The sequence below is a fragment of the Suillus subaureus genome (assembly GCF_016647635.1).
Source record: "Suillus subaureus strain MN1 chromosome Unknown BJ212scaffold_391, whole genome shotgun sequence".
NCBI lineage: Eukaryota > Fungi > Basidiomycota > Agaricomycetes > Boletales > Suillaceae > Suillus > Suillus subaureus.
Genome location: NW_024538947.1, coordinates 1 through 17154, shown reverse-complemented (window position 1 = coordinate 17154; position 17154 = coordinate 1). Strand labels below are relative to the sequence as shown.

The 17154-nt window shown below is 46.8% G+C and overlaps 6 protein-coding genes across 6 annotated transcripts; 2 read left to right on the top strand and 4 right to left on the bottom strand.

Moving 5' to 3' along the window:
* Positions 1-95: 95 nt before the first annotated feature.
* On the bottom strand, positions 96-435 carry BJ212DRAFT_1490143 (uncharacterized protein; the record flags this gene model as incomplete). The annotated part of the gene is made up of 2 exons (XM_041341451.1): positions 96-257; positions 316-435. The coding sequence occupies 2 exons, from the start codon at positions 433-435 to the stop codon at positions 96-98; spliced, it is 282 nt and encodes a 93-aa protein (XP_041185100.1).
* A 1063-nt stretch (positions 436-1498) lies between these two features.
* BJ212DRAFT_1490142 (uncharacterized protein) lies at positions 1499-1999 on the top strand (the record flags this gene model as incomplete). The annotated part of the gene is made up of 4 exons (XM_041341450.1): positions 1499-1561; positions 1590-1680; positions 1736-1900; positions 1953-1999. The coding sequence occupies 4 exons, from the start codon at positions 1499-1501 to the stop codon at positions 1997-1999; spliced, it is 366 nt and encodes a 121-aa protein (XP_041185099.1).
* BJ212DRAFT_1413272 (uncharacterized protein) lies at positions 1839-3160 on the top strand. The gene is made up of 5 exons (XM_041337517.1): positions 1839-1900; positions 1953-2151; positions 2204-2356; positions 2409-2509; positions 2558-3160. The coding sequence occupies exons 3-5, from the start codon at positions 2336-2338 to the stop codon at positions 2844-2846; spliced, it is 411 nt and encodes a 136-aa protein (XP_041185098.1). The 5' UTR covers positions 1839-1900; positions 1953-2151; positions 2204-2335; the 3' UTR covers positions 2847-3160.
* A 3842-nt stretch (positions 3161-7002) lies between these two features.
* On the bottom strand, positions 7003-7439 carry BJ212DRAFT_1490140 (uncharacterized protein; the record flags this gene model as incomplete). Its single annotated transcript, XM_041341449.1, has 2 exons — positions 7003-7212; positions 7272-7439. 2 exons carry the CDS (start codon positions 7437-7439, stop codon positions 7003-7005), a joined length of 378 nt encoding a protein of 125 aa, XP_041185097.1.
* A 580-nt stretch (positions 7440-8019) lies between these two features.
* On the bottom strand, positions 8020-8871 carry BJ212DRAFT_1413257 (uncharacterized protein). The gene is made up of 2 exons (XM_041337516.1): positions 8345-8871; positions 8020-8293 (listed from the first exon to the last, which is right to left on the bottom strand). Exon 1 carries the CDS (start codon positions 8798-8800, stop codon positions 8411-8413), a length of 390 nt encoding a protein of 129 aa, XP_041185096.1. The 5' UTR covers positions 8801-8871; the 3' UTR covers positions 8020-8293; positions 8345-8410.
* A 5906-nt stretch (positions 8872-14777) lies between these two features.
* On the bottom strand, positions 14778-16364 carry BJ212DRAFT_1490138 (uncharacterized protein; the record flags this gene model as incomplete). Its single annotated transcript, XM_041341448.1, has 5 exons — positions 14778-14798; positions 14846-14932; positions 14983-15058; positions 16129-16168; positions 16223-16364. The coding sequence occupies 5 exons, from the start codon at positions 16362-16364 to the stop codon at positions 14778-14780; spliced, it is 366 nt and encodes a 121-aa protein (XP_041185095.1).
* Positions 16365-17154: the final 790 nt, after the last annotated feature.

Genomic DNA, 17154 nt, shown 5'->3' with positions numbered 1-17154 from the left:
AGATTGTATTATGGCTTTAACGTCCTGATTTGCGGGATCTGAAGATAGAACGGACAGCAAATCTGAAAGATAGTGATGTCAGTTTGCACGGAGGTCTAAGGGCATGCACGAATTTGACCTTGTTGTGCAGAAGTTCGGTACCCAGCTGCTAAACGGGTTTTGGCACGTAACAGGAGAGCTCTTGCAACATCTGGTGGTGGAACGCCCGAGACTTGAGAAAGAAACGACTGAATAGCATTTTCCATGACAATTCGGACCTTTGTGATGCACATCAATTTAGATTTTATATAAGTAGAGTAATGGCAGAACACGTACCCTTCGGACGGCAGATGCTGCAAAAGCGTGGAGCAGAACATCAGCCTTTTGAGTGTCGGATAGACATCCAGTCACATCGCGGATGCTGGCATCAAGAATGCGAGGATTAAAAACATTCATGAGGAGAGAATTTCCTTGGACTATTGCTCCGTTAGTACGAGGTGAAAATAGAGGGCTTGAGTGCGGCCCAAAGGACTTTGTGTGGTAACTATGTTATACGCTCACTAGGTTTTTGTGGATCCAGAACCATCATGATGATCGCACGATGGTCTGAGAGTCTCGACCCGAGACGTTTTGGGACACTTTCCCAGCTATGTTCCAGAAGCGGATTGATCCAGACTTTGAAACTGCAAACGCCGAATTCGACTCAGGACATGACTCAGGCCTTGGCGGTTAACTTCAGGAATGAGTTCCATACTATTGGTTGGTTCAACTTGGTACGTAATTACTTAGAGACTTGAGCGCTCGAACTCGTGACGGTTGGCACGTATTTGGTTAGATCTGATTAGTACCTGGCACTTGCTCGGCGCCCTACCATCTGCAACACTGCGCACGGAGCGCTCACTACGCGACATTGAACATTAAAAGGAGCTGCCGATCTGGTCCCCTTACTATGTATATGACTTCATCTATCACTTAGACTCCATTGCTTCGACCTGCCAGCACGCCAAACATTGGACTTCGCACTCGGATTATAGGAAGTTAGTCTCTACTAATAGGAATGAAGTGCCATTTCAATTTTCAGTCCGAGTCTGGACCTTCACGCGCACGCGTGAAGATATCGAGGGAAGCGTTATCCAACTCAAGACACGCCTTAGACTAGATTCGCATGAGGATCTACTTGCGGTTCGGGAAAGGCATCTGTATGTGGTATTCCTACGTGTAATTTTGTGAATTGATATCTTGACAATGTCATAGACGTGCTCGTCAAGCGAAACTTCAAACTTCAAGCGCCACTGCATGTTTTGTCGGAAGGACAATCCCGGTCCTATGTCCTCGGCTGTTTGAACCTACTGCCCCGATGGACAGACCTTCGACCTTATTGGTGTCATAATTGTGCTGACATGGCTTCGAAGGTGTCGCAGACTCGCGCAGCACACTTTGATTAGCGCCCAGAATGAGTAATAAGTATAAAAACTTCTGCACGTGTAGACTCGAGCCCACAACTCTCCAGCACTCCACGATGTCGAACCATCAAGCGCTTATCGAAGCACTCTTGATGAAATCAATCCTTGGTCAAGAGCTAGTGGATACGAAGTTTCACTTATTCTCAGGCCGCTCAGCACATCCACGCAAGTCATCCGACTCCAAGCCTTGTCCGCCAACGACGTTGTTCTGACAGCGCGTCCGAATTTTTTGCCCAACGTAAGCTTTTTCCTGTGAATGTGAGTGTCGTGAGCGAGCTCATTAGAGTCGACAGTACTGTCCAGAGCGAGGTCACCTGACGCCACATTTGTCGACTTCGATGGTGGCTCAGCATTCGATGATGGCATGGCGCTTGATGACTACGGATACGCATCTGACAGCGATCTTGAAGATGAAGAAGAGGTCAAAGCTAGTCAGACCCCTCCCAGTGATATCAAGGGTGAGTGATTCAAAACAATATCAGCAACGTAATTCTCGATATTTCTCGCAAGGAAACACCAACAAATCAGATGATGACGATGATGATGACGACAAATGACGAAGATTTACTGGTTGTGGCGGACGCTAGGTCCGAAATCGACGCCCTAACCAGCCCGCTACAGGCAGGCACCGCCCATCGCCCCAATTCAACATAAACCACTAAGTCGTCAACTGCCGGAACATACTCGTGCGAGACACGGCCTTTAGGACGTAAGTTGCATGTCATCACAATCGTGGCGGGCCTTTGATTTCGTATATGCAGATTCAAAACGCTCTTGCTGTATCTGTATACGGACAAGATCGTCTTTCTCTCCACTCAAGTCTCAGGGACCGTCCAGGACTGATGTGGAGACCCCAAAACCCTAGCACTTCGTGGCCTTGCTCACCAAAGTCGATGTATCGTTTAGCCTCCAGGTTCAAGTAAATTTACCTGGTGTTCTCCACATATACTAATACACAATTGTCAGGTTCGACTCGACAGTCTTCGTGACCAAGCTTTGCGTGCAATACATCGTAGTTTGGATGCGGGGAATATTCTGCAAGAACTTTCTTCTCCATTTACATCCAAGTTGGTCATTTTTTGATCAGGCCATAGCAGTGTTAATCAGCTTTACAGTGTCAGGTATGCCGCCATCTTGCAAATGAATGTAGAAGTCCTACTCCAGCATATCGCTTCCGTTCCTGTCATCCAGAATATCCCTTCGCTGCTCAGGAGGATTGCTGACTCGCAATTGCCCCATGGAGCAGACATTGTCATTGATTTGTACCAGAAATTTCTGCTGCGGTACCATCCTCGGGCGCTTGCACTTGCGAATACGCCGATCGAGAGCACGCCGCCTCCTCAGAGTACTACCGGTGACTTGAAATCCGGCAAAAGTAATAGCAAGAAGAAGAAGAAACAGTAGTGTCTAGTGTAAGTTTTCATTGTATATATTGTTTCTGAATCTCGCTGTCGATCTTGCTGTCGCAATAGATTAATTTATGGAGAATGTTGACTGCACGACACTCAGTCAGTTAAACACAGAAGGGTCACCTCCTTCAAAGATGGTTGCTATTAATTGATTCATCGTCTGGATGAACCTGCTCGAGTTTCTATGCATGAGATTGTAGACTTGTGACCAGCCCGCGGCAACCTGGTTCGAGACTATCAAACCATTCAAGAAGGAAGGCAGTCGACGTCTCGCATTCAAGTTTCCTCTTGAATGTTCTGAGTACGGGGGACCATACTTGAAGTGAATGATCTGAGATACGAAGCCAAGGTTGACCCGTCGAGCTCGGTCCCGCTGAACAGCGTTCATATCTTGGACTTGCATTTTGCTTTGCCCTCATAGATTCAGTGAGATCATATACAGACCGACATAACTTACTCGAAGGTCCGTTGGGTGTTACGGGCCATTCCCATCGCTAACATTGCGACAACCACTCTCGTTTCGTCACACCCCCCACCAGTCAGGATATATAACGTCGCGTAGCGTGTAACTTGCTTACACTAATAAATCTATATGTCGAGAATCGTCATCACAACCTGAAAGGGAACGACTGTCTTCATGTAAAGTCATTAGACGTTTCAGCCTGCCATATGGTGCAAGTATGGTGGCTAGCACCAGTAGAGATATTTTGCGACATCAAATAACTTACATACCACGACGATAACATTGCCCAGACCCGCGCTATTCGAACACACAGTAAACAAGTACTACGACGAAACTTGAAATAAATACAAACGAATTCTCCTGCACTCTGCGGACTACCCGGCGAGTGTACATTATATCGAAGATCTCCCGTGTTACACACTACTGCTGGTCGTCACATGGACGCGCTCCTGGAAAGCAATTGAAGTCATAGCGGTTGCTGTATCGGAGTCGGCTACAAGCTTAGCGTGATACTCTCGAACACTAAGGATGAGGCGTGGTCCTAGCACAAATATTTGCACGAACACCAATATCTGAGCAAGACCAAGATAAGTCTGAGATTCCAGGGAGTATGGGTCCTAGAGAAATGACGAATTATGGCTGTATGCAGAGGTCAATGACAGATCAGCATACCGCTGAGAGTGTTGGAGAAAATAAACCGATATGGAAGCAAGCAATGGCAACAAAGCTAACACGTGCAGAACGTGAGTAGAAAAGGAGAGCCGAATTTAAATTATGGGCTCACCTTGCAAAGTAACTAACGTGGGTTTGCATTAATACCGTAAAACAGTCCTCGATAATACCTCTTGTTGAGCCTTTTCGCAGTTCACGGAAGTGCTTTACGGCAATCCAAACTGCGAGACACAGTGCAAGGACCTCCCATACAGTGCCAAGTATCCAAGTCATGGAACCCAGAAATAGGATTTTTCCTGTATAGTCAATAATGCACTGGTAAGTGCCGGAGAGAATGAGTTCCTCTGTGTCAATGAGCCTGATGCACTTAATTATCTCATCCATAATTAAATCTTACCCCCTGAATAGTGCATCACCGTGATTATGAGTATCCCTGCGTTGCTGATTCTGATGGCCAGAAAGATGACAACGAGAAATATCAGCACCTTTCTAGATCGTTGATACATGGCGTGTAACCGAACAATCATGATGACTTGCATGATGTTTCAGTCAAGTCAATATCATGGATGTGTATAGCTCACCGCCCAGTATTACATCTACAACTTCACTTATCCAATCAAGTGTGATGTTTATGATAAGGCCTGACAAATCCAGCAACATTAATTATCAGCCTTGGAGGACCACAGACTCGAGACAAACTCACAGCTGTGGGAGTTGTTATATTGAACCAACAGATTGCTTGAGAATCTCGTTCACCTCTGCATGGTAGTTCAGTTGTTTGGACGGGAATAGAAGGCATCGGTGTGGAATGCTCACTGCATCTGTCTCCGAAATTGTTGGAACACCGACTGTATGTCGCCTGTCATAAGAAAGAAACAGGGCCTGTGCGGGGGGACATACCCAACATGACCATCCTGATCGTGAGAGAATGAGCAACATCAATGGCTTAAACTTCCAAACGTACACAGCATATCCTATTCCAGCATAGCGCACCTAGGATATTTTGAAGTCAACAGGGGTTGGACTTGCTAAGCGTAAATATTAAAACACAAGGCACATACACTGAGATAGAGAAAAGTCATCAGGGACCAGCGTTGCCTCTGCCACAAACAAGTTGTATTTTCACGTCGTTCCTTTGATATGGGAGTCTACTCACCCATATCAGTTCAACCTGCAACACAATTCTAAGCGAGTTAGCTGCCCTGGTAATGGATCGACCTACCTCTTGTCCAAACGTAAGTGCTGGAAAAACTGTAAAGATATCAACAGTTTTTCCATACTCAATTTTCCTCACCCCAATCGTACATTATCACAGCATAGCTAACAACTGCGAAATGGCAGCGAAGGTCAGTCACTGGCATCATACGGCTGACTCTCCACGAACCTACAAAATAGCTGCCAACGAGACTCGCATTGATGAGTGGCCACCAACTGGGATCATTCGAGACTAGGGTCATACTATTAGAGGATGGAGGTGAGCAAGCAGGGGAACTCAGTGGACGTACAATGATCGCGTTCGTGCTTGATATACCACAAGCCAGTGCTTACATCGCCGACGAAGTGTTTCAGCATAAATCCTAAAGTAGAAAAGGAATATGCATCCAGGGAAACCAATGGGATCAAAGTAACGGTTGTTGGTGAAATCGCAAAGCAGTGACTTGGACGGAATGTTTGAACGCCGCATGCAAAAGATCGGAGAACTGTTTGTCATTTCGGCAACGTGCCGTGGCGTTGCAGTGCGGTCTTCAAAGTATTCTTTTGGTATTCGGTATTCTTGCTACAGTCAAGTGACCTCGGCCCGTTAATAACGCCGTGTGGCTCATTGATCCGACACAGACATCGTGGGACACATGTCACTGGTTTATACCTGTGTCACAATTGACAGTGTCTGCCACGACCTTACTTCTGAGTCATGTGCGCGTTGATTAGTACTAATGCGCTCAAAAGTACATACACGCACCAATACTATCAAATTCCCTGTAATAAAACACGATCGACGTATAGCGACGAGGGAAGTCGTGCAAAGACAGTAGGAGGTTGTACAGAGAAGGGGCAAAAGGCGCGGTTGTACAAAAGAGGAAAGGGTTGTTGTGCAAAGAAAGAAAGATCAAGTGATGTGGACAGGAACGGAGGTAATAGGAATGAAAGCGATGACGAATGGGCAGTGATGATACATGCTTGAATGCGAAGTTAATAAATGTGTGATGACTCCAGTTTGGTGGTTCATAAGCAATGGATGCACTGGCGAATAGACAGATCAAGGTCGAGCTCGAGGAGCAAATAACCGGTTGGAAGAGGGAGAATTAGGGAAATCTCCTGTTCGTTGTGAATTTCCTCCATCCATGAAAAAACTGCGTCCCAGGGAGATGCAGAGACCGATATTGATGAGATAAAGAAACCGGAAAATAGGGTGTGAACTGCGCGTTTCGTGACACAAGTGAGAATGAGAGCTGAGGAGAACGAATGAGTGTGTAAGCGTGCATTATGACGCATAATAGCGAACGAATGAGCGAATGTGTGGGCGTCCTAAGAAATAAAGAATAAAATATGGATTGCCAGAATATATAAAGTGAGGGACATGTGAGACATACCTTTGACGATCGGAAAACGAAAAAGACCGGTCAGGAGCGAAGGGATGAACGAGACGGGCAGAAGAAATAGGAGGGAGGTCAAAGTGTGGAGTGGAGGCGAATAGGACGAACAGAAAGGAAAGCTCGCAAACAAAATATCGAAGCCAGGACAGTGTCAAAAAGGCGACAGCAAGAGAAGATTAAGAAAAATAAGCAACTTGTGGACGGTGAACAAAAAAGACGCAAAGTAAGAAAAATGACATACAGAAAATTGAGGAAAGAAAGAAATCAAAAGAACTCGTCAGATGAAGGAGATAGAGCGATCGTGAAAACATAGAAGTAAATCCAACGTGATATACAAAAATGAAGTCAGAGGGGATGGAGCAATCAAAAATAAAGCATCAAGAATAGGATAAGAAACGTCTGCTCACACTGGACACCGGAGTTCAGGACCGAACATCGAAGGGTTTCGCACGAGGTTGCGGTGGATGAACTTTGGCTTCGTCTTCAGTTCCTGGATCCTTCTTCTTTGCCTTGGGTTTCGCCTTCGGCACGGACACAGGCAAGGCAGGTGTCGAGAGCGAGACGGTTGCTGCAGCAGTCTCTACGCTCACCATCGAAAATTCATTATCGTTATCCAACAAGCTAGAGGAAGCCTTGGGCAGTGAAAAAGCGCCCTGCCCGACTCGCGTTTCCTAGTCAGATCCTTGTGCACAGGTGATGTAGTAGTAATTTGCGTCGATGCCAAAACTGGCAGGGTCCGTCGTGTATGCACACCTGAGGACGCGACTAACGACCACGAAGGTTTCCTCGTACGGGGCTTCTTCGCACGTTGAGAACGTGCTTTCTCCTCTTCGTCAGAGGGGATGGATAGGGAAAGCATGTGTCCCTAGGCTGCCTGATATACATAGCTGCATGATTGTGGTGGTGGGTAACACTCGAGGTTTATATGAGGGTGTCTTTGGCAGGAGATTAGGAATAAAGCGGGGATTTTTTTTCATAGGACGTTGACACTCTTCGTTGACGGTGTCCTTGTATTAGCAGGCCGTATAGGGACTTTCTTGACCTTTATACCAACGGTAGGTGCGTCAGGATACCCTCCGCTACGGCGAAATTCGGTAACCTTGAACAGATTCTCGCCGTCACCTTCCGGGTCCACGCGCATGTCACAGAAGCTTGTGAGGGTCAACGTGGACGATCTATGCAGGAACAGGAATGCCAAAGGTAGAATTCGAATTCGAGGACGTAGTGGATTGCTCTGAGAGGCATTAAGTGTTGATGAGTTGGGTGCCGAGGGAGCAAGGGAATATTCCGTTGGACGATGCAAATGAGCAGGACGCAGGTACAGGTGGTGGAAAGTGTGCTCGTGTCGTTACAAAAGGCTGAGTATAATGAGATAAGGGGACAGAGCGTAGGAAGGGACCAACCGAGCAATGCTCTCATCATGGTAGGTTGAAGTACATCTGGAAGTATCATTTCGTTCAGCACATTTGCTCAAATCTGCCGGATGGTGTGCATTGCCGTTGGGAAAGATGATGTCCTCGTCAATAATAGACTTCCACCGCTCCTCCATTGCTCTTGCACGGACCAGGTCGAGTAATTTAGCGCACGTCGCGGTGACAGGATTGGGCTAGTCATTTGGGCCGTTGGTAGCAGTGTAATCTTGTCAAGAAGGTTCGGGGGCGGAATTGAGCCGTTGAGAGGCGTAATAAGATGAGAAAATAGCATATCCAAGGTCTCGGGCGAATTTTGAGTCAGTCACTTGACGAAAATCGAAATTCAACTCACCCTCCAAGCAACCTAACCTCATCCTCCTTCCACTCTGCGCTAAGGTCGTCAAAGTCATAGTTTGAGCTATTCCGTAATTACAACTGTTCCTAGTTGGGGCCGGAGGCGAAATGAAAATATGAGACGCAACTGAGCCACGAGAAGGAGTCCGTAGAGCAGAAGAAACGAAAGAACTTGTTGAAAGATGCGGTCTGATAACTGAAGGAATACTAGGTGGAGCAGAGGGAGAAACAAGAGTGCTGAACGTTGAGTTGGACTTGGAGAACTTCGAATACGGCTCTGCAATGCATTGAGCACTGATGAACTAGGCATCGAGGGAGCACGTAAATGTCCTGTTGGACGACGCAAGTGAGCAGGGTGCTGGTGAACAGACTGTGGCCCTGGAAGCGGAATATTTATGCCTACCGTGAATGAGGGGGGATCCCGTCGACCGATCTCAGGCTGATCAGTCACCATAACCAGTATTCAAACATTCATACTCTGCGCCTTTCCCAGCTATCGCTATTATACATTTCTGAGTGTGTTGCACGTCACCAAAATTACCGAATCCAGACATCACATGATATGTTGAACTCGTGTATTTGAAATACCATCGCGATATGACATAACTCATCTAGTAATATACCTTATCATTAAAATAAAACCCAATGAATTCAACTGTAGAGCTCTTACATAATATTAATTTTAATGTCGCAGCGCTAAGTCCACACCTCCATCTGACCAGTACCGTGAATGAGTGTCAATTTTGCACCCTCGGAAACAAGGTAGGCCATACCCTAATTCTTGGGATCCTATCCGATTCGTGAGCAATTCCGAAAGTAAATAAATGATCTTTGTGCCAAACGCATGGTATTCCCAAGTAAGTCATGTTCTACTGCAACTAGCTACCGAGCTTCTTCATGACTCCGTACCCTAGTCTCATCCCCATTGACAATGGTGCATGCGGATCTGTTCGGATGGATCTCTTATCTACGGTCGTGGTCATGGTTTAGCTTGAATGACGCAGCAGAAAAGTGATCGATAGTGGCCAGCTATGTAGGTTGCAGACGTCTGATTCCATGTTTCTGATCGATCTTTTTCCGCAGTCACGTTATACTCTTCTCTACTTCTATTATTATATGGCGCCTGCCACTTGGTTCATCGGCGCTTCAACGTTTCAACGCTCAGTGGCAGGTATGCTCTTTGGATGTGTCTTTTATTCCTACTTAGGACAGCCATCATGCATCATGCACGCCCCTTAGATTGTTCATCGTTGAATCTGGGAGATTTCTAGGATAATGCGGACACTCACCCGGGATGGTCTTCACATAATGCAACGCCGTATTATCGCGATGAATACCCTTCGGTTTTCCAAACTTTCGAGAAGCCCGATGCCCTCCGGTTTCTGGTTTGATCGATAAGATACATATGTACTCTCTCACCTATTTAATCTTCCCTAGGGATTTTCATCCTCGTTATCTTCACATCCAAGTACTAATTACTGGACCAAATGGATGATCTTCAGTATTCTCTCGATCTTTTCAAACATCTAGGACGTCGCTCAGTCTTACCTTTGGTTTCGCGCCCTATTTCTACGATATGCCAAGCTGCAGCGACTGGCGACCTTCCTGACCTGAATAACGTTCAAGGCGACGCGATTTATCTCTTTCCTAAAGTAAATGACCCGTTCAATTAGCTCTTCTTTCAAGCATCCTCAAACATGTCCGCTGACGATTTATTTTAACAGAATGCCGAAAACTTCGTATTTTTCAGGATCAACAACGTAACATCGTTCAGAACTGCTCTGCGGTCCTTTAAGCCAACGACTGCGGAAGACGTGAAAAATAATCTTATCTCGATCACTGTGGCAAAGGCAAACGCTCGTGATGCAAGCAGTGTCCCGACAGTCGATATCGCGCAATACCAGATTTCATTCAGCCGTGCCGGCCTGTATTTCCTCGGCGTGAACGAGGGCACCGGAGATGTTCGCTTCGATAAGCGCTGCATGAATGACGACAAGGAACTCATTGGCGATACAAAACAATGGGACCCTATGTTTGTCAAAGCAACACCTGACCCGGTGAACGGATCAGTGCGTAATGATACCGGAGCTCTGCATGGCGTCATCACTGTCGCCGGAAGTAGTGAGTACTTGTTATTTTGAAGGAATTGACCTTCTTGATGCACGTTTGGTGAAGGCGCCGAGACTTGCACCAAAGCTTCAAACGATGTCATAGACCTATTTGGCTCATCGATAACGGTTGCCGGCGGCAAGCCAGTGGAAGGAAGGGCTCGACCACCCCCCTACAAAGGGCATGAGCATTTCGGCTTTCGAGATGGGATCTCCCAACCTTGTCTACGGTGAGTATTTTCCAGACGTCGCGTTTGTACAATAGGACTTCAACATTCCATCAGGGGCCTCGTTATTCCTCGCGCTGGCCAGGTTCAAGTTGATCCTGGAGTGATTATAATGGGTTATCCAGGCGATCCTGTACGGGACAATCCGACTACCAAAGTGAAACGTCCGGCCTGGACCAAGGATGGGACGATTTTGGTATTCAGGAAGCTTGAGCAATCTGTTATCTCTTTCGAGGATTACGTGCAAAGGAATGGACCCCGTTGGCGCGAGTTCATTCCCGGAGGCGATATATCTCCTCCACTCAACAAACAAGAAGCTGAAGATCTCTTTGGGGCACGGTTTATTGGGAGGTGGAAATCGGTGCGATACAGCAACGCTCTTTACACTCGTGCATTGGGCTCATTGAACACACGTTTGTGACAGGGCGCACCCCTTGCTAAATGCCCCTTCCGCGACAACCAAAAAATGGCGCTTGACCCGGACCTCATCAATGACTTTGACTACGTCGTTCGCGATAACCCGAATATATCACAATATGAACCTAGTGATTATCACTGCCCATTCACTGCACACACGCGCAAGATCGCGCCACGTAATTTGAATCCTTATATCGATGCTAAATTCCTCGGATCGGGTTCGATCGTACATGCAGGGCTTCCGTATGGCGACGAGGTGAGAAAATTCAGACATTGTGCCATTATTGCTCCTCCTGATGTGTGCTGTCTCCTTCCCCCAGGTTACTGATCAAGAACGACGCGATGTAGCAAACGGAAGCGATGAGTTACCTCGCGGGCTTCTGTTCAATTGCTATATGTCCGACTTGGACTCAGGATTCGTTCGTCATATGATTGGATACGCGAGAAATGATTACTGGCCCATGACGTCCCTGGTACCGCAGAAGAAGGGTAACTAATTTAAAGAAGTCCTTCGCCTTTATGCCACTTTAACCAATAGAGGTTAGGCCAGGACTCTGTCATCGGTAGCCCGCCTGTGTACAGACCTGCTCAACTCGAAAGCACATCTCCCTTAGTAAATTCCGGGGATAAAGTCGACCTACAACTCGCCGATGCGGATGGTGCGGCGTTCGAGGTGTGCGGATTCGCTAAGGTTACCCCTAAGGGTGTGATTCCACCACCCGGTGAACCAAACCCTTACTTCGTTAGTGCGAGGGGAGGAGAATACTTTTTTGTTCCTTCTGTCTCGACCTTGAAAAGTTGGGCTAGCGTAACCACTACTACGACGTAGGTTCTTCCTTCTTTCTGATGTCAATTCATTGATTGGTCTTTTCACCGGCAGCATTTTAGAAACTGCTGACGTCGACGCAACAGCCGAAGATGCCAGCAAGAATTTATATGGCCGTTTGTCATCCTCTGGTCAGGTTAACACCTTCACTGTTGAGGACATATACGTCGCGAATGAGCACGGTGACAAGAATGTTCAAATCTGTCTCAACGCAGAACAGATGGACGACAATACGACATCTCAGATCAAAGAGGTCAGTCTTCCGATTTCCGTTGGCCCTGCTAGATATGACAGCTGGTGCAGGTTACTGGTTTCCGTCTCAAACGCGAGTGCTGCCAGGGTGGGACACTGGCAATGAGTTCAAAGATACAGCCCGTTAGCCTCAATCAAGTATGTGATTTTCTCTTGCTCTCCAGTGCTCAAGTGACGGGTATATTCCGTGACAGGTTGAAACAGTAGGTTGAAACACTAGTGAGGATGTGTTTGGCGAGGGCGACGTGAACCTCTTGTTCACCAGGAAATGTTAATGCAATATTTGTTTCTTGTAATACCGTCCGATTTTCAATGTGTCAAGTGTCGAACAGTGATACGGCTGGCGACGTAGTAACTATTACGCTTAAGAAAACAACGCCTTGCTTTCTGACCGCTCCTTCCGAGATAATATGGTCACCGCTGCATCTTCCGAAGGAACAGCACGCATCGTTATACTCTCATTGATATCGCCGATCGTTTGTATATGCATGAGTTCACTGTATATCCAATGTACAGTCTCCTGCGGAGCTATAAACTGAACCATGGTCACAGCCCATCCGATCATCTGCCGCCTCTAGCAGCTCGTGTATCCACATTCTTCTACAATATCCCTCCACGATTCATTCGCTCGTTATTCTCCCGATGTCAGCCTCTTGTGCTGATCGTCCCGGCCATATTCGTGTTATAAAAAGGCTGTTGGTCGAATGCGTTTGTTGCTTTACAGGTGATTCCCACCATTCAAGTTGTGCCGGACTATGGTGAACTCTTCACGATCTGATTCTCCCATATCTCCGAAAGACGAGACCAGCGCGGCATAATAAGCATAATATCTAGTATCTGCAATATTGTATCTGTCATAAGACATGGATGATTGTGATGACGAGTTACCCACCTCCCAATGCATAAGGTCCATGTTGAGAATACCTTCTACGCTACTATTTTGCTGTATGAATGAGCATGTCAATATCCAGAACTCGAGATCAACGAGTGATGGACTTGCATGTGAACAAAATATCCGGGCTTTTCATTCTTCTGCGAAATCCCGCGAGCCTGATGTGAATCTAATTGGACTAAAAGAATTATAGTCGAACGTAAGGGATATGCTACCTGCGAGAAGCCCTTGCTGAAGATGGACACCCCGCGAGTGACTGTACTGTGTCAGCTCAGGACGGCACCGAATACGTCGAATAAGCAGGCGTCAATTCGCAGAGGTCAAGTCCTTTGGTATTCGTCATGGTCGAACTCGCCGATGTTTACAAGGGATGACAAGCTTGAGCTATGACGGAAGTGGGATGGCGTTATCGGTAGATGTGGTTACATGGCAGCATCAAATGTTACCCTTCGGATGTCTGTTCTGAGAACTCCATTGATGGCTGACCCTGCAATCACTGCAGTGCGAGCGCGAGTTGTCGAAAACGTGCCAATTGAATTGACATTGTCTGTGTCAGGATACGTAGGAATCAGGTGTCATTCATCCGAGGAAAAGTCTGCGCTCCTAAATAGTTGCTCCGACATATCTGAGTTTCATTCAACAAGACAGACGACATGGCACAGCAAAAGACGTACACGATGTCGAATTCAGTGTCGCATACCTGTACAGAGTCTCTCCTTTGTAAGTACTAAGCAGCCTCACACGCGCTCTGGCGTAGAGTTCGCCGCTCAGGCTCATGTATATCATCCACACGTACTAGCAAGGCAGGAAAAACGTTATTGGCGATGAGCATCGGGAGATGTAGGAATACCAAAACTGAATTCAGGCAAGTTTGAGGTGTCATCGAAGAGCCACGAACAAAATTTGATTATGCAAAATGCAAAATTGTCCGGTTTCTCTGGAAGGACTGAGCAGGGGAAAGCGCGTAGCAAGATGCAGAGAAAGTGCAATCACCATAACAATCTAAAATCGCATGTGTTAGCGCATAGAATCAAAATCGAAGAATTGGATATCACATACCAGAGGGTGTCAGTGTTATCCTATGCCAAAGCTTGTAAGTTGCGAAAACACTAGGGACTGACCTTGGCCTACATATGCCTCCAAGTGTACTTCACTCACTGAGGACCCTGTGTGCCGAGATCCACAGTGGTAAATCAAGGGTCGTGCTTACATCCGACAGAAGTATGAGCTTTGTGATCGCATGTCATTCATGTGATTGATACAGGGACGGCGACGGGAACTAAACCGAGGGGTGTAGTGGCCACGCATTAAGAGATAGTTGTTAACGTTGTGGCGCATGCGACAAGCATTAAAATGAACATCGGGGCATCGAGAGATATACCTGCGCAATTCAGAAGCAGCCACATAACTGGCTGCCTCCATGCTCCCCGGGGGTAAGCTGCCCTGTGTGTAGCAGTTGAATCAGTTCAGCGGAGGACGGGAAGAAAGATAGTCCTCACCGCCTAACTAGCCCTCATTAGTGAGGTGAGTACCCGCTGCAGTGTTGCGCTATAAATGGATGCATTAAACCCGGAACATAGTAGGAAAAAATCGAGCAAACGCACTTCTTTACCATGCGCGAGAGGAACATTGATAATGGGCGGCAATACAAGACCTGCACTAATGAACCATAGGTGGCGTGTGCGGGCGTTGAATACAATAGCAGATGATTAGGCGGTGGGTTGTCGAGACTGAAAAAATGTAAGTTGAGAATGCGATGACGGCAGTCGACACTTACGTTCTGGTGGGGATGGATATCTGGCGCCTGAGTCACAGCATGCGCAGAGGCAGAGCGATTGGGGGGTGTGGTTGACGTCGCAGGGAACTGTCAAGTCGACATCAAAAGAAACTGGGACGGGTAGATCAACTTCGCACATCCAGAGGATCACGAGGCTGGTCGTTCTGAATAGTAGGAACAGCTACATTTGGGCGAGAGGAGGAGGGAATGAGTCTGCAAATGTGACATAGAAGAAGGCAAGCCTGGGCAAATCTGTCCAACAAAATTCACCGTGCAAAGTTGATAGTAACTTCAATGCACTCGAAAACTAAATTTGCTAGAGCGGATGCATTACATAATCTCAATTCACAAGCTCCGAGTCAATGAGTTATTTGTTTGTTGATGTAGTAGTCTCTTCATTATGAGAAGTCATGAAGTAAAATGCAGCTATAGCATGATGGTTTTATGGCATGATCTGCTAACCAGCAGCCTGCATGCCACTGCTTACGGAGATATCAACGATCATCATTGAGGTATCCGATTATACCATTTGTTTCGGTCGTACTCACTTACCGTCAGTCATGCAGAAAGCTCTCTGTCGGACGAAAGAGATTAGGATGAGCACGGGGATTGCGCTGCCACGGACAATCCTTCTCCCCCGATCTAGATGAGGCGATCAAAGAATACAGCGCAGTCTTGGGCCCTAAGCTAACTCACCAAAGGTTAGCCTGTTTTATCGATATCAATCCTCGTTCACACCGCATCGATGATTGAGCACAGGATGTATCATGTGAATTTTTACCACCATCCTCGCCTCTCAATGCACATCTCCACCAGATGTCTACATTCTATTAAACTCCTCAGACTTCATATCGCACGATCTCAGTGTCAACACGGTCTTTGATGGATGTCAAAGCGATCTCTCGAATCCATCCCCGTATCGACTCGCGCTTGTGCTGCGGAGATGTTCGCAAAGGACGTCTCATAGGTACGTGCTAATTTGCTCAAACAAGACCGATGACGCTTATGTCATGCAGGAATATCATAACGCGATTTGAATTCTACCGTTTCATGAACGACCCCCAAACACAGCAAAAGATTGTAGAGACGCATTAGTGTTTCTGGGAGGAAAGGATCAAGTCCAAATGGCAAAACCGTACGTGTTATACCTCCGTCGCAGTTCCTACGCTCGTTTCACGTATGAAGATATCTTTGACGTGTTGATGATACGTGATCTGTCTCGGGGGCACGTCCTAGACTTCAACTCATATGCATCCCGAACAGATCCCTTCCTCTTCACGTACGAAGAGCTCTTGTCAGTCTTCACACAGGGGTTGAGTTCGTCTAAGCTCCATATCGTCAACTCACCTTTACACCCGACCGCAATATGCAATGTACCAGGATAGAATGGGCAAGCCGTATAGGGATAGAACGTAGTGAAGAGAAGCTTGTTGTATGCCCCATTGTAGTCATTTTCATTGGTCGTATCAGCTGGAATATAAGCAAATGTATCAAGCACATGCTCCCAACGAGGCAACATTATTGACAAAAGAAGAAATATCGTAGGCAAACTGGATACGTGATTGTTGTTGTGGTTGAGCATTGGATAGAACGTAGTGCAGAGAAGTTTGAAGTATGCCCCATTGTAGTCATTTTCATTGGTCGTATCAGCTTGTTCGGCAGACGACCTGGACTGTGAGCAATAAACCGGTCCAATGACATTCAGGCGCGTCGAAACGAGTATCAATCAGGCATGATGTACGATCCGCGTGGGGTCGAATGACCACAGCTTCAAAGAAGAGTCTTTGACATATGGAAGTGGTCGGCCTTGACACTGCGATCACATTTTGGCTCTCAGAATCCGACTCTTGGTCTGTTGAATCCCCGTCGGAACTATTAGAATCACCCTCCCCATGTCCTCATCAAAATGGCGTGAGCCCGATGCTGACAGAAGATTAGAATGTAAGGGCTGGAATGCCACGCAGCCAACCACGTCTTCGGTCACAAAGATCAGTTATAAAGGGATGAGCGCGGGTGTTCGGTATACTTGCCTCCGTGTGCGTTGAAAGTCATCTCTGCGGCGATATTCTGCGGCGAAATCACTGATGACTGTTCAGGATCCAGTTCGTCCGAATCTCCAAGATCAAACATCGAAACACATCCATTCTATAACCAGATTGTTAGCCAGAAAGTTTGAATGGCGGATATCTGTGAAAGTCGAGTACCTGATCACCGACGCTTAACCATCTCCCAGCGCAATCTATGTCGAATTCGATTTTTTGATTGATTAAGGTTTTGCAAGAATCAGGGGACGTCCTGAAAACTTTCAC